This window comes from Papaver somniferum, chromosome 3 (genome assembly GCF_003573695.1).
Source record: "Papaver somniferum cultivar HN1 chromosome 3, ASM357369v1, whole genome shotgun sequence".
Taxonomy (NCBI): domain Eukaryota; kingdom Viridiplantae; phylum Streptophyta; class Magnoliopsida; order Ranunculales; family Papaveraceae; genus Papaver; species Papaver somniferum.
Window position 1 is genome coordinate 122478780 of NC_039360.1, and position 16008 is coordinate 122494787.

A 16008-nucleotide genomic window follows, 5' to 3' on the forward strand; every position below is an offset into this window, starting at 1 on the left:
TGGGTGGTGGTGCTACTGTGTGAGTCAGAAATGCTTAGCCTAAATTGGCGGGTTCTCTTGTTGTACACCCCTTTGTTTGTTTAATTAATAGGATTATTACAGATTCCCATCTCTTTTCCTCCCATATCTCTTACCTTGGACTGTGTATATATGCTTTATAGGAACTGCTAATCACATTCAAATCTTCTTTACTCTTTTTTATATTAATCCCATCTTAACACCTCTATCTGTGCATGTACTTTAAAATAACTCATATCTCCATAATTGCAGATTAGTTTATTAGGGTTTTTGTCTCATCTTCTGAGCTTTCTCCATCAAAGCTCACAATTTTTTTATGCCCTTAACACACTCACCAATGTTAAGAATCAAATCTGACTCATATAAGAGCTCTGACTTCTGTAATCTTTTTAATTTATGTTGTTTAAACTAGTATTTTGAACCCCATATAATTGAAAAATATTGCTCATTCGTTAAAGATTCAAGTGTATATGTAATGCAGCAAATGAATGAAATAAATGAAAACTAGACTTTCAACTCCTCCTGTGCTGCCAGGATTATCTCCAGTTGTAGTAATATTGTTTCTGCTATAAGCATGTGCAGTATGCTTAACATACTCTTCTGCATTCAAACTAGGGGTTAGTATGCACATTCATTGGTTGTTTGGGTGAAAAGAATAACCCCTTCTTCCTGTATATTGTGTTGTTGAGAAAAATGGTAATAAATTAACTCCAACTTGTATTTATTTTGTAGATAGATACCAATTAGGTATATTTTAGTGACAGCTACATGATGATGACGTTGCTGGTTTCCCTAACACACGTTATGTTGATCCAGTTTGTTAAACTCAGGGTCAACTTATTTGGTAGGAAAATTTAGGTACAAGTAAGGAGCAGCATGTGGTGTGCATTAATGTGCATAAACTGTTTTATTTGAAGGTTTTCATTTGTTTATTTAAAGTAGAATTCAGAGATGCAAAAAAGAAACCATAGATTTCATCTTCTTTTCTGAGATAGAATAAGTTTTCTACCAGTACAGGCCATGACCAAGTCCCCTTTGCTCGAATCTTTGGATAACAAAGCGAAACTATGGATAACAAAGCGTTCCGTACTAACTGCGAAATTGCAGCAATGCTAAGATGCTAAATGTCCAGATAAAAGCTGGTTATCATCACCCTAGACGCATGGTCTAATTTTTTGCTTGTGAATAATCACAACACTTGACAGTAACCTCGTACAAAGTTAATTACCTCTCATCATCTACATAGACTATATTGTTCGGAATTTAATTTAGCTTTTCGTAAATATGCAAACAAGTTTTCAAGCCACTACAGCAACTTATAATAAGTATAGTAAAAAGTACGTGTAGGAAATCTTCTCAATGATAAAAATTGTTGGGGAAGATATATCAGAAATAGAATAGATAGAACTAATAGCCTTCAGTAAAAGGAATGAAGTTTCGTTAGATATGACACTATCCATCATCCAAACAAACTAACAGTTACAGGGCACTATTTAGAAAAGGTTCAGTTGATGCCAACCAAAACAAAATAGCATGAACCTACCAAAAGATCTTCGGCCCCAGAACAAAAAAGAACAATACCCTTGGATTTTTAGTTCAAAAAGAAAAGGAAAAAAAAAAGAACAAACTCAACGTTTCTTGGAGACACCAACAGTCTTTCCTCGGCGACCAGTTGTCTTGGTATGCTGACCACGCACACGAAGACCCCAATAGTGCCTCAAACCATGATGGTTCTGCATAAAATTGGAAACAGACACGCAGCAGTGTCAACATTGCACCACCCGCACGAAAGGAAACTGAATATGACATAACAGTGCCTTTCTAATATATACTGTAATAAACAAAGCTCGTAATTTAAACATACGGTGTGTTTGTATGAGAATCTTATTTATTTACTTTCATTGATACCGTAAAATTCTAACTTGGTGATTGGTGAATCATTGCGGTGAGTGTACACCAGCTACAACCTAAGGAAAAGGAAGGTGAGGCTCAATAAGTGTTTGAGCCAGATTTGTGAACTTTCTGGTACTCCACAAGAATAGTTGGCCTAATCTACTACTATTCCTGAATCCTGAACATCACAACTTGCACCAGGAAGGCGATAATTTGACTCTGTAAACTATGTAGTCCCTTGAAATAAAATCCTTGCCACTTCACCATCTAGCTTCCTGCCCCACCTTTACTCACGACAGAGAGGCAGTGCAGCTTTTAGACCAACATTGGCATAAGGGATGCCCATCCAAACATTCTGAGGGACAGAAACCAATCTAAAACTCCAGAAAGAATATTAGACAAGGGAAGTACAGGTAATAGAATTAATATTTGGACCCACTTTAAGGAAACAGTGGTAACTAGACTGTTTTTCTTTTGTTACTAATAAACTGACAAATCCAAGGAAACCTTTGTCCAGTGTCCTAGAATAGCTGAATGAGACCTTAGCCGGAAAATCTCAATCAACAAACAAAGTAATGTAGTACTGACAACATGTAAGATGTAACACACCAATCCACAAGTTACGAATAAAGTTGATTAAAAATGCTTTTCTATGTACCTTCAACATGATCATAAAGAAATAAAAGAATGATCACCACTTCCACGCCACTTGCTCGCACATGGTGATGTGGCGAGACGTTAATCCTAGGATCATGGTATTCCCCCCGAGGGGTTCACCATCTTGAGGATGTAGGCCATTTGGATGGTTGCCATGTCACAGATGCGAGCAAGTAGGGTGCGGGCGGCACACACCCTAGCACTTCAAATGTAACAACTAGACATTCAGTCGGCTTTCGAGTAAGGCTTACTCAGCCCAGCCTTTTCGTTGCCATGTGTGCCTAGGTGGGGCCTTTAGCTGTACAGACTACTCTGTATCTCTTTACTTTAGGCGGGTTTCTAAACTTTGCCCACCCTAAGCGTGATGTGGAAGCCCGTCTGGTATATTTAGCGTACATTACCGTTGTGTATAATTGTGGTGTGCAATAAATTGGCATGATATATTTAGAATAGCATACCCCATTGTCAATACTAATGAGGTCAATGAAATTAACTTTTGGTGTGAACCCACTTAAGGAGACAGTGTCAACTACACAGTTTTCTTCTCTGTTTTCTTCTGTTTGCACTACATAGGCAAATTCAAAGAAACTTGGTCCAGTGTCCACTATCCTAGCATAGCTAAGCGAGGCCCTAGTCAACATGATCTCAATCAAGGAAGGAAATGATGAACTGTAATGACATGTAACACGGTGTTGCAAACAAAATTGATTAAAAAATGCACTTCTGTCTACCTTGTTTGCCCCTTCAACATAGTCAACTATAACTGTATCCAAACAGGAGCAAAAAAGCCTCCATACAAACACACAAGTCCGCTGGATACATACAGCTTCACTTGTTTAGAGAATGCACAATGGTTATCTTATATAAAAAATGCTCAATGCTTACAATAACGTTTTGAGGCACGAGTTGATGCTTGCAGACCCAAGTTATTCTTTTAGGCGCACAAATTTTGAACCTAAAAGTTCACAATTTGGGCTTTGATGCCGTCCTCAATGTTCTTTTCAACCTTTTTCACTGCAAGCCTTAAAATAGAACCCTAGTTCCTAAATAAATAAATACTATCGTATTAAAGAAGACTTGTTGAAGTTGTAGACTAAAGGCGGAGGTTGTCCTGTAGAATGTGGCCACAATTCTTAGTTACATCTTGACTTCTTGTATTATGATCTTTGTTTTCTCTCTTGTTAACTTCTTATTAATTTTTCTAGTATTTTGTAAGTTATGTGTCTATAGTTTTAGATTTCTAGTGTATTCTTCTGGCAATGCGAAGCTATTCATTGATGCCGCATCGCCTTGCCAAATAAAAATGAACGCATCACCTCAACGCGTTTTTAAACCTCGTAAATGCTAGATAAAACCATACCAAGATAACAATTGACAAGTATACCAGGGGCTGTTTAAAACCCCGACAACTATAGGCTGCCTTGAAACCTGCCCAACTTTATATTTCTTTAGTTTAGGCAGGGTTTCAAACTTTGTCCACTCTAAAGTATGGTTTAGAACCCACCTGGTACACTTAGCATATATATATATATATATATATAGCATACCAATTCAGTACACAGCTTTGTGAATACTCTTAAAAAAAGCAGCATACGTTTAGGCATAAATCACAACAAATGCAAGGCATGAAAAGTAGATACATAAAAATGTATATGTTATCTTTATTATAGGCCATTCTTTCAAAAACAAAAGAAAATGCAAAACAAGTAAGTTTACCTGATCTTTTTCAAGCGCTCTAAATCATCCCTGAGTTTCATATCCAAAGCATTAGACACCACCTGAGAATATCTTCCATCCTTGTAATCCTTCTTCCTATTCAAAAACCAGTCTGGGATTTTGAACTGGCGTGGATTAGCAACAATTGTCATGAGATTCTCTAGCTCAGCAGCAGATAATTCACCAGCCCTAATAAAACCCAACATAAAACCTCAGTAAAAAGTAGAAAAACACAAACAACAAAAAAAAGACGACATCGTTAGGGTTCTAGGTAAGGAGTAATAACAAAAACCCAAACACCTCTTGTTCATGTCGACATCGGCTTTCTTACAGACAATGTTAGCAAATCGTCTACCAATACCTTTGATAGAGGTCGTTGCAAACATTATCTTTTGTTTTCCATCAACGTTTGTGTTCAACACACGCAATATGTGCTGGAAATCTTCATTTGCTACTAGAGACTACAAAAACACAACAAAATATCATCAAAAACAAGGGGGAGAATTCGCGATTATATGCATATACAGATAGATATTGGATGGAGAATCGAGAGTTTTCCTCCTTACCATTTTTGTTTAACCAGCGGAATTGAGTTGATAGTTTACTGTTCTCTCTTCGGGGAGGGAGTAAAGGAAGAACAAGGGTTTTATTATTTAGGGTTCGTTCTGGGTTTAGGAAATTGTGCTTTTGTATGTTCTCTGTTAGACGAAATTGCCCTTCTAGTCTAGACTATAACTTTCAGCCCAATAACTTACTGGTTTAGGCCCATGTTTTCGTGTTCTTGCACTTAAACGAAGTATATAACTTCAGGTGTACCTTTGAGTTGCCAATTCATCATGTTTGAAAACTAATAGCTACATGTATGATATTTTAATAGTTAAAGCATTGTCGTTAAAGGATTCCACCCTCTATAGCAGCTGAAAATGGACGACTTCAGGTTTCTTGTGAACATTGTTGTTTTTAGTTGTCAGGAACAGTTGTTAAAGGATTGTATCCACTAGAGTTAGTGAAAAATGGTCGTATTGTACTGCGTGATAGAAATAACACGATAACCAACATAAAGGTGAAAGGAAAAAAATAGTGCTCACATCTCAAATCACAGAATGGAGCTATGTCCAATGTAACATTTATCAGATATATCATGAAACCATGAAGTCAAGGAAAAACGTAAGGTTAAATGATGAATCACAAGTTATCGGATTTATGCAGTTGTAGACGACGTTGACGCAACCAGCGGTTAGGGTTTCAGAGCTTGGAGTTAGAAGTTGAACATGAAACAACACGTACTTTCAGGAACAACCTAAGACGAGAATAAGAAATATGAATTGAATTCAGGAGAGAAGTCACCTTGAATAGCAGAAGAATAGTGGCGCAGGAATTTAGGGAAATTGAATGCAAAATGGAGATCATGCATAGGTGGCGGCGATCATGGGAGATTAATTTACCCGAATTATGACAATCAGGGAAAAACATGGGACAAATTGTAACTACTGAATATAAGTCGTATATGTAGCAAGATCTCAGGATGGAAGCAATCTACACTCGGTATACACGAAGCACTCAACTAATTTTGGTTAGGAAAAATACGGTTTAGTCCAAAATACCATCCAAATATACTAGTTAGTCCTCACCCATTTAACTAGGTACAAATTAGTCCATTTTTATGGAAAGTACATAAATAACCTTCCTGGTTTACAGTTTAGTCCAAATATTTACAGCTTAGTCCAAAGTGACTTAGGATGATGTCACCAGTTTTAAATAATATATAAGAAAAATTAAAATCAATTTATCTTTCAAACCGTTCGTGCAAAATTCACAAACTTTATGTATTCCGAAAGCTACAAAAAGATTACCTATATGACTATATAATTCTCATTTTTTTAAAAAACTTAAATTACATTAGTGCGCAAATATGTACACATCTACAAAAATACAACCTGTTTACAACCCAAACTCATTACCAACACCAGCTCCAACGCTCAACCACTCTTAACCCTGCTGCTGCAAACAACTACAACACCTCAACCATTCAACTCAAATTTTTTGTCTGTTTCTGTAGCTTTCCAATCTTAGCTGCATTTCTCTGCAGCAATACTACCCATCCAACAACAACATAAATTCCTGCTCCTCGGTACCACTAACATCACACATTTCAGATTTTGCAATTCCATCGGCATTTCATATTTATTCACCAGATCACCACTTCAGAGTTCTACCATCAGTTACTCAGCTGAACAATTCCTTGTACTGCAACATAGAAGCAAACTCATTCTTCCAAATTTCCCATAGCATCACCTGCAATTGCTTCATAGCCAGCTGCAGCTCATCCATACCCTGTAATTGCTCAGCCAGCAGCAATACACATTGCTTCTTCATTTCGTTATCAGCATACTTACTGCGGACTCTAAATCACAGAAAGTAACAGTACTATCTCCATCTCATATTCATCAAAATCAAGAGTTCTAACACCCTTGAAATCTCAGTAACACTTTCTTCTTTCAGACTCGAGCAGGCATAAAATCTAATCAAACCAAACACATCTTTCCTTCACTGCAGAAAACCACATCTTATAATTCAGGTACAATAATAAATTGCATCCTGTTTCTAACCACATATTCAACCCCAGCACAACCAGTAACAAGCATGAGACCTACCATCAAATCGCCTATATTAGCTCCATCAAACATAATGCCAACGTTTTCTGTCATAGTTGTATCATGTGAACTTGAAGCCTGTCAACCTCTCATTTTTTCTGCATCGTCCTTTCTTGCCCTCTCTTCCTCCATTGAAGCTTTAAGAGTAAGAGCAAGGTGTACAAGCATATACACCCGTAAAAAGCACAAAAAATAGGTGCACTTTTACATGCACCCATATAACTGGTGTACAAGAATATACACCAGTTAATTCTTACGTACTTTTAAGAATATATGCTTACCAATACTTTTGTTGAATGATGTTTTATGTTGTATATCTGACCGAGATTCGAGAGGTTATTGCCAATTTGGGTTGCATCCGTTGATGGAAGTTCCTGTGGTCAAATAGAAGCAACATTTATAAAGTTACAATAGATATAATTATTTGGCTGGATTAATACATTAGCAAGCCTGTGTTTATATTATGTTAATCAAATCTAACTCCTCAACGACTTTGGATTTTAGTTAACTTACTGCTGCGCTTGGCCTTGATTCTACAATCTCTACATTGTTATAGTGGAAAGATGCTTGAATTGCTGCTTGTTGGAGAAGTATTGATACAATTGACAGTATCGAAGCAATCAGACATCCGTAACATTTCTGTCATAACCAACACCCAGTGGATCATAGTATCACTGATTCGACATCCAAAAAGCGAAAAAATATAGTTCACTGAAACTTGATTAAGAGTCCTAAAATGGGATACTATGTACACATGTAATTTCTGTCACATGTGTACGACAATGTACACTTATATATAGGTGTACAAATATGTACACATTGTGGTGTACCACCATGTACACATACAGGGATATACAATAAGAATAAAGTTACTCATGTGAATATAATGATGCTTCTCTTAAAATCTACCAATGATTTTGCTACTGTTATAGGCACAATACTAAGTAGTAAGTAAAGTAAGACAAAAACACAACATAACATCTATGAAAATTTATACTTGTGCCCAGAATCATACTTCTATATATCCTCAAATGAAATCTTGTTAATATGGACTAAATAGAACAACACCTGAAAAATTATGGAAAACTTATGTAACTGAAGGCATTACCTTTCATTCTAGGCAGTTAGAAGTGAGGATTCAGAAGCATCAACATGTCCATCTGCGAAAGGAAGGTTTAAGGCCTCTTAAGTCTTGTACGCCATCTGCTTTCTGAAATGAAAAACATATTATATTTAGTATATCAGTTGTTTAAAGATAATTTGTGTTCATGTTCAGCAACTTCAGTTTATATAAAAAGTAACAAACATTCTTATATCACTGTGACCCTAATGTCCCCCCCCCCCCCCCCCCCCCCCCCCCCCCCAATATACACTCTTTTAACTAATAAAATAAAATGGAATAGTATAGTAACCATTGTTTGACAACTCCATGAAACCTGAAGTTGGAGAATGAACTTCCATGATAAACAAGTTTTTATTAACAATTAGTGGGTGTACAACTATGTACATATTAACAATCCACATGTGTAAAACTATGTACACACCAAATCAACAGGTGTATAATTATGTACACATTAAGAAATCAACATGTTTAATTTATTACAAGAAGATGAAGTAAAAATACTAAGAATCATGCTTTGGATTCATTCAAATGACAAGAGGATGTTTTGTTCATTCCAAAGAAATGCACATAAAAGTGCATTGTATATAACTGATGTTCAAGCATATGCACCTTTTATAAAAAACACACAAAAAAAAACAGTGCACTTTTATGTACACTGCGTATAACTGGTCTATATAACTGATGTTCAAGTATATAACTGATGTCCAAGTATATAAATGATGTCCAACGGAGTCACCCGACTCTGTTGGATAAAACATTAATGACCAGAAAATTAACTACTACTATAGAAATTTTAGGAACTTATGCAAAGATTGACAAATATAAACATTACCATCAGAAGCATAAACAATATCATCACGATGGACAACAACAACAACATGTACAACATCATTATCAGAGGGATTTAAACTCATGCAAAACATCTCAGATTTAACAATAATATCAATGACCCAATCCAATGATCGGAAACGCAGAAGTCAATCATGATATTCGAAGTTGACCGTTCATTCTATAATGGAGATTCATTTTTTATGCACAATTATGGGTCAGGTTAGGCGCTAAAACAACGTTTGGACTAGTTTAAAGGGAACGTTAGGGGACAATAAAGGATCCATAATATTTATCTCAACTACTTTTTACTTAATAGATTAGAAAGATACATCTACTTTCAAGAACAACTCAATTATAGATAGTGGGGATGGCCTATAACTTAGGTTACAAACATATAGCGAGGGACAATTAACCTTCAAATGAAGCTCCTTAGGTTTTAAAATTTACTGCAACTATATTCCTTCTTGCCTATAAAATAAACTATAACTGGTTTACAAACATATATACCTCACATAACAAGCAAAAAAAAAAAAAAAAAAGGATTACACCTTTATGTTTCTACAGTATCCAAAATTGGTGTACAAGAAAATACACCTATCTTGTTTATGAATTTAATCTACCTCTAGTTACCGAAATATATTTCTACGATATCCAAGACTATATTACAAATCCCAGTTAGAATAAAATGGCAGGAGATCTTACACTTGCCTAAGAAGAGCTCTTTAAAATATGTCGGTGAGCCTTACATTGCTTTCAGGTAGGGAAGTTTGACAATCTATGGAGGTAAAACACCATATAGATTATGATTATCAATCTCTCTACACAAACATTAAAGTATTATCAAATTAGCTAATCAAAATCAAAATGTTAGTGGTTCAAAGCTTATTAACTAGTTAACTGATAGCACAACAAGGACAACAAAGTTTTGGACCTGCATATACATATACATTACTCTTCAAGCAAGTATTAGAAAAAAAATAATGTTTTACACCTATCTTAAGATTCTTCGCCTCATTTCAAACATTTAACAAGCAGGCATTTGACAATTTCTTTTCTGCTAGGAGTCTTCTCAAATGGTCAACATGCACTCTTAAGAACCAAATGTTGGAAATAGCCATGATTCTATGATATTATTCTGGTATCTATTTGGAGTATTAACATTCTTTAAAACAAGTAAAATTCCGCGAAACGCTGAAAACAAAACAAAATGCATTATTGTAGTCAGTTTGGAAAAAATACCAAATTGATACAATGATAAAGCTTAAGACAGGTACCACACATATTTGATGTTACGGAAAACAAATGCACTCCCCACATACATGAACTTTGTGAACAAAACAGTAGAGCTTAGTCGCCTAAAATCAAAATCTCTTCTCAAATTAGAGGCCAAACATTTAACAAATCCGTACAAAGTATTAAGTAAATTAGTATCACCCAGATTTTACAACACACATCAACTAAAAACTATCCAATGCCCAAAATCTATGTTCATCCAACCAAAAATACCCAAATTATTGAACCAAATGTAATTGCGCCTAATTTTAACTATATTACACAAGAATCAGATCTCACATATCATTATACGTTTGTCTAATTAATACCTGTAGTCTAACCTAATTTCTCAAATTGGCTTAAATCGTTCCACTTTACGTCAGAATTTTGTACCTAAAAACTGAAATTACAGCGAAATCAAGAAGAAAATAAAGATGAGATAGTCAAACTAAGTACCTTGCGAAATTTGCAGACTACCATCGCATGAGCAGGCGATGTTGATACTGAATCGAATTGATTGATTGGTTTACAGTTTTGAGACGATCGAGAGTCTTAAACCTTTCCACAGATCTGATGCCATATTTGTCATTTCTAGGGATTTAGAGAAAACTAAATCGAGAAGAACAAGAGATTAAGAGAGAAATCAAAGACATTCATAAGGAATATTTGATCCGAAACATGATGAACAACTAAAACCTAGTTTTGTTTTCGCTGCAGTGTTCTCCCAATAATGAAAAGTGAAGAAATGATCTAGAATCACTAGTATACTGTGTTCACTGTAAAGGATATTTTTCTCGCCCAAAAAAAATATTTTGGACTGAATCGTTCGTTAAAGGATTAACTCGTTTTAGAATAGAGAAATTTGGACTTCCTAGTACTAGGCTTGAAGAGGATGGACTAGACTGTTTAAAGCCCAACTAATATGGGACTAAACGTCAATTTCTACCTTTTGGTTCTGCTTTGTCGAATCTCGAGACAAATTTGTAACAACGGCTAGGATACGACCACGACGTGTTGATGTGATTGGACAACTAGAAAGAGTTGTTACACGCGTGCAGATCCATCTACTCAGCATTAAATGCCTTAACTTACCGTCACCTAACCACGTCCTCCACGTGACGAAAGTCTAGCGAGGCAAGGAATGTCAAGTGACACCGTGAAGCTGCAACTAATGATACTCAATACCCGGTCTTGAAGATCGCAAGAGCAAATGGCGGGTTCCAGATAAATTTCTATAAATAGACAATTTGAGCACTGGAGAAGGAGTTGGACATTTAAAGAGTGGAGAGTTAGAAATAGTGTGAGGAACATTGTAATACTCAATGTTTACTTTTACCTGCACCTACATTCAGACACATTATTTGAGATACTTTGATTACCGTTTGAGACACTTTGATTGCTGTTTGGGATACCGCTACAATTAGTTGGGTCATTGCTACCTTGATTGCATTAGGAAAACTAAACTTAAAAAACTCCAGATTCATGTTATTTATATCTAATGAACATGGGGTTGGAGTCATTGCCTTGCGCTTTGACAAATATTGGTTTTATTTTCAAAACCAGTTTGGCCCTAGATGTTTGGTCCTCTCCGTTACGAGAGAGAAGTGTTAGAGTACTGCTCGGTCGAACTCGCAAGCGTTGCCATCTCAAGCTTGTTTGTCAAGTTTAGTTGATCAAAACTATATACTTGATTTCTAGTCTACTTATAACTATGTCTTGGATTAGGATAGAATGTATAATTGAGATTTAGACTTCACGACGTTCATCGATTGAAGACGAAAATCTACTAAGGAGAGCTTGGAGGAACTTCATAACAAAAGGTATGTGGAGACTAAAACTTATCTATCACTCAAAAGTCTGTTTTATTTTATCTTCTAATGATACTAAGTCGTATATCTATATAGACTTTTACATTATACACATTTGATATTTCGAGATGAGTTTATGTCGCGTATCTATTTCTCGAAATATGTGTTGGAAGCTTTTTGCTTTAACTATGTTCATCATTATTCTTGACGAGTTTAGTTGGAGACAATTTATTTGTTCGAAACTAAACATTAAGTCAAAAGATAATCATGTGAAAATTGCCTTGAAACATCTTACATGATTTGTGTGAGGCAATCATTTGATGTCGACTTGGAAAGTTTCGTATTGATCATTCGATCACTTGAAAATTACTTGAAGCTAATGGTATGTGTGAGACAACCATTGTCGTCTTCCAAGGATGTTTCAATGATTGAAATGAGAGTTTAGAACAATTAACCATGTTTGGGTACAACATGGTATGCATACCTAGTATGCGAACTGTATTGTTATAATTCAGGTATGGGAACCTTGTTTGCATACCTAGTATGCTAATGGTTTTACCTGTAAAGGTCCGGGAACCTTGTTTGTGTACCAAGTATGCGAACGGTTTCACCTGAGTTAGGTCCGGGACGGCTGTTTGCATACCTGGTTTGCGAACGGCTGGACAAGGCCAAGGTCCAGAGTTGTTGTTTGTATACCTAGTTTGCGAATACAGTGGTAAAATTCTAAAATCGGTTAAGTATGATTCTCATACTAATGAACTAAAACATTTATAAATTAAGGAATGTAATTTTTGCAATCCGTGGCTTAATATTCATGAATTGATTCTTGTATAAGTACTTTGTACAATTATAAAATAATCCGGTTTTGTTTCAATTTGTTCATATATATTTCTATGAGATAGTGAATAATTGAAAAACTCTATTTGAAACACAATTATATTCATTTGATTATCTTAAATGATTGATTGATCATCATGTTTGATCTAGAAGTGTTAGATGAATATGGTTAAGTCAAAAGTGTTCATCTGGCTAACTTCGGTTAACTGTTATTGAGCCAACTCAATATACACGTTTAGGTATGGTTACCCATATCTAAATGAGTGTATATTTCATTTATGTGTAACAAGCTAAGATCATCTAATAGTGGAGATCGATTGCTTTATATTTAAGCAGACTTAGCTTGAATCTTAAATCAGGATTTCATCTAACGGTGAATGTTGAATGCTTTGTTACTAAGCTATCTTAGCTTTGATTGTAAGCAACCTTGATTTGAAAGGATACACAAGGGAAAACCCTAGAAAGTGAAAAACCTAATCCCGACACTTTCATGTGTCCTAGTTGCAAACTAGAGTCGATTCTCCTTTAACCTAGGTTTTCCAAAAGCATATTAGGTTAACGACTTGAAGACTTCATCTGGGATTCGTGAAGCCAGATCCAACTGTTTTCTTTGTAGTTGTGTATTCTGATTTTACTTGTTCTATCGTGTTGAGTACTATCTTATCTAAGATCTGCTCGAGATTTATCTTCTATAGGTAAGATATAAAAAGTAATCACAACAGTTCTTCGTCTCAGACTCTTGTGATTCTGCAATAACTTTTTCTGTCTGTCAGTTGGGTTATTGTGAGGTGATTGATGTTTTTAGGCTGTTATTCAGGAGTATAAGACCGGATTATCAATTAGTTCATGTTCACCTTGATTTATCAAAAGACGGAACAAAAATCGAATAAAGAATAGACATATTTGTGGGAGACATATTTATTTATAAGTCTTCGACTTTGGGTGGTAGCAACTCTTAGTTGTGGGTGAGATCAGCTAAGGGAATCAAGTGCGCAGAATTCGGTGTGGTTCTAAATGCGTAACAAACTCGAATGTACCTTAATCGGTGTGAGACTTGGTTAGGGCTCAACTACACTCCAGTCCGAAGTTAACTTGTAGTAGGCTAGTGTCTGTAGCGGCTTAATACCGTGTGGTGTTCAATCTGGACTAGGTCGGTTTTTCTGCATTTGCGATTTCCTCGTTAATAAAATTTCAGGTGTCTGTATTATTTCTTCTCCGCATTATATTTGTTTATATAAATGCAAAATCATCCTTGTGTTTCATACCCAAAGCATTAGACACCACCTGAGAATATCTTTCATCCTTGTAATCCTTCTTCCTATTCAAAAACCAGTCTGGGATTTTGAACTGGCATGGATTAGCAATAATTGTCATGAGATTCTCTAGCTCAACAACATATAATTCACCATCCCTAATAAAACCCAACATAACACCTCAGTAAAAAGTAGAAAAACACAAAAAAGACGACATCGTTAGGGTTCTAGGTTAGGAATAGTAACAAAAACATAAATATCTCTTGTTCATGTCGACATCGGCTTTCTTACAGACAATGTTAGCAAATCGTCTACCAATACCTTTGATCGATATCATTGCAAACATTATCTTTTGTTTTCCATCAACGTTTGTGTTCAACACATGCAATATGTGTTGGAAATCTCCATTTCCTACTAGAGACTACAAAAACACAACAAAATACTATCAGAAATAAGGGAGAAAATTCGCGATTATATGCATATACAGATAAATATTAGATGGAGAATCAAGAGTTTTCCTCCTTACCATTTTTGTTTGACCAGCGGAATTGAGTTGATAGTTTATTGTTTTCTCTCTCCGGAGAGTGAGTAACGGAAGAACAAGGGTTTTATTATTTAGGGTTCGTTCTGGGTTTAGGCAATTGTGTTTTTGTATGTTCTCTGTTAGACGAAATTGCGCTTCTAATCTAGACTATAACTTTCAGACCAACAACTGACTGGTTTAGGCCCATGTTCCCCAATTGCAGTGTTCTTTCACTTAAAAGAAGACAAATGGTGTGTGTTACATTAAAACATGGTTTGTGCTTATACCTACTGAAAAAGCGGGGGTCTAATATTTCGCTTAGCAATCTGTATGGACAAACTCCAATATACTTTTTATGAGAATCAACTAGACAGTTAGACTCAATCAATAAAAAGATATATCAAAGAGTTTATATCTCAATCTCTCAATTTGATCTTTACTCAAGCAAATGGAAATCTGCGAGTCTTTATCAAAGAGAGATAACTTGGACGGTACCAAAGACCAATGTCCAAGGATCAATCAATATCAATCAACAACCAAAGGTTGGATTTCCATTTGGTGATCTTTAACGCACAACCTGTATTATTTCAATTATATAAAAAATATAATGCGGAAAAGAATAACACAGATACCCGAAGTTTTGTTAACGAGGAAACCGCAAATACAGAAAAACCCCGGGACCTAGTCCAGATTGAATACACAATGTATTAAGCCGCTACAGACACTAGCCTACTACAAGCTACCTTCGGACTGGACTATAGTTGAACCCCAATCAGTCTCCCACTAATTCAAGGTACAATTGTACTCCTACGCCTCTGATCCTAGCAGGATACTGCGCACTTGATTCCCTTAGCTGATCTCGCCCACAACTAAAAGTTGTTGCAACCCAAAATCGCAGACTTGATAATAAACAAATCTGTCTCACACAGAAAAGTTTATCAAAGGATAAATCTGTCTCCCACAGAAAAACCCTAGGTTTTGTTCTGTCTTAAGATACAAAATCAAGGTGAACAGGAACCAATTGATAATCCGGTCTTATATTCCCGAAGAACAACCTAGATTAATCAATCACCTCTCAACAATCCTTCTTGACTACACAAGCAGTTTGTCGAGGAATCACAAACAGTGAGACGAAGATGTTTGTGACTTCTTTATCTTGCCTATCGGAGAACTCTCACGATCTCAAGCCAATCAATGATTGTACTCGTACGATAGAAGATGCAAGATCAGATCACAAAACTACGATAAAAGTAGTATCGGTCTGGCTTCACAATCCCAATGAAGTCTTTAAGTCGTTAACCTGGTTTTAGAGAAGAAAACCAAAGGTTAAAGGAGAATCGACTCTAGCGAGCTCACTAGTATCACACAGACGTGTGGGGACTAGTTTTGCACAATGCTAGATGTCTCCTTTATATAGCCTTCA

General features: G+C 35.9%; 1 protein-coding gene across 2 annotated transcripts; it reads right to left on the bottom strand.

Annotated features, from left to right (window-relative positions):
* Positions 1-1402: 1402 nt before the first annotated feature.
* On the bottom strand, positions 1403-4939 carry LOC113357224 (40S ribosomal protein S18-like). 2 transcript variants are annotated; one of them, XM_026600564.1, is made up of 5 exons: positions 4851-4939; positions 4585-4745; positions 4285-4473; position 4143; positions 1403-1751 (listed from the first exon to the last, which is right to left on the bottom strand). In XM_026600564.1, the coding sequence occupies exons 1-5, from the start codon at positions 4851-4853 to the stop codon at positions 1647-1649; spliced, it is 459 nt and encodes a 152-aa protein (XP_026456349.1). In that variant the 5' UTR covers positions 4854-4939; the 3' UTR covers positions 1403-1646. The 2 variants fall into 2 exon arrangements, with proteins under 2 accessions (XP_026456349.1, XP_026456348.1); XM_026600563.1 differs by lacking the exon at position 4143.
* Between the last annotated feature and the right edge of the window lie 11069 nt (positions 4940-16008).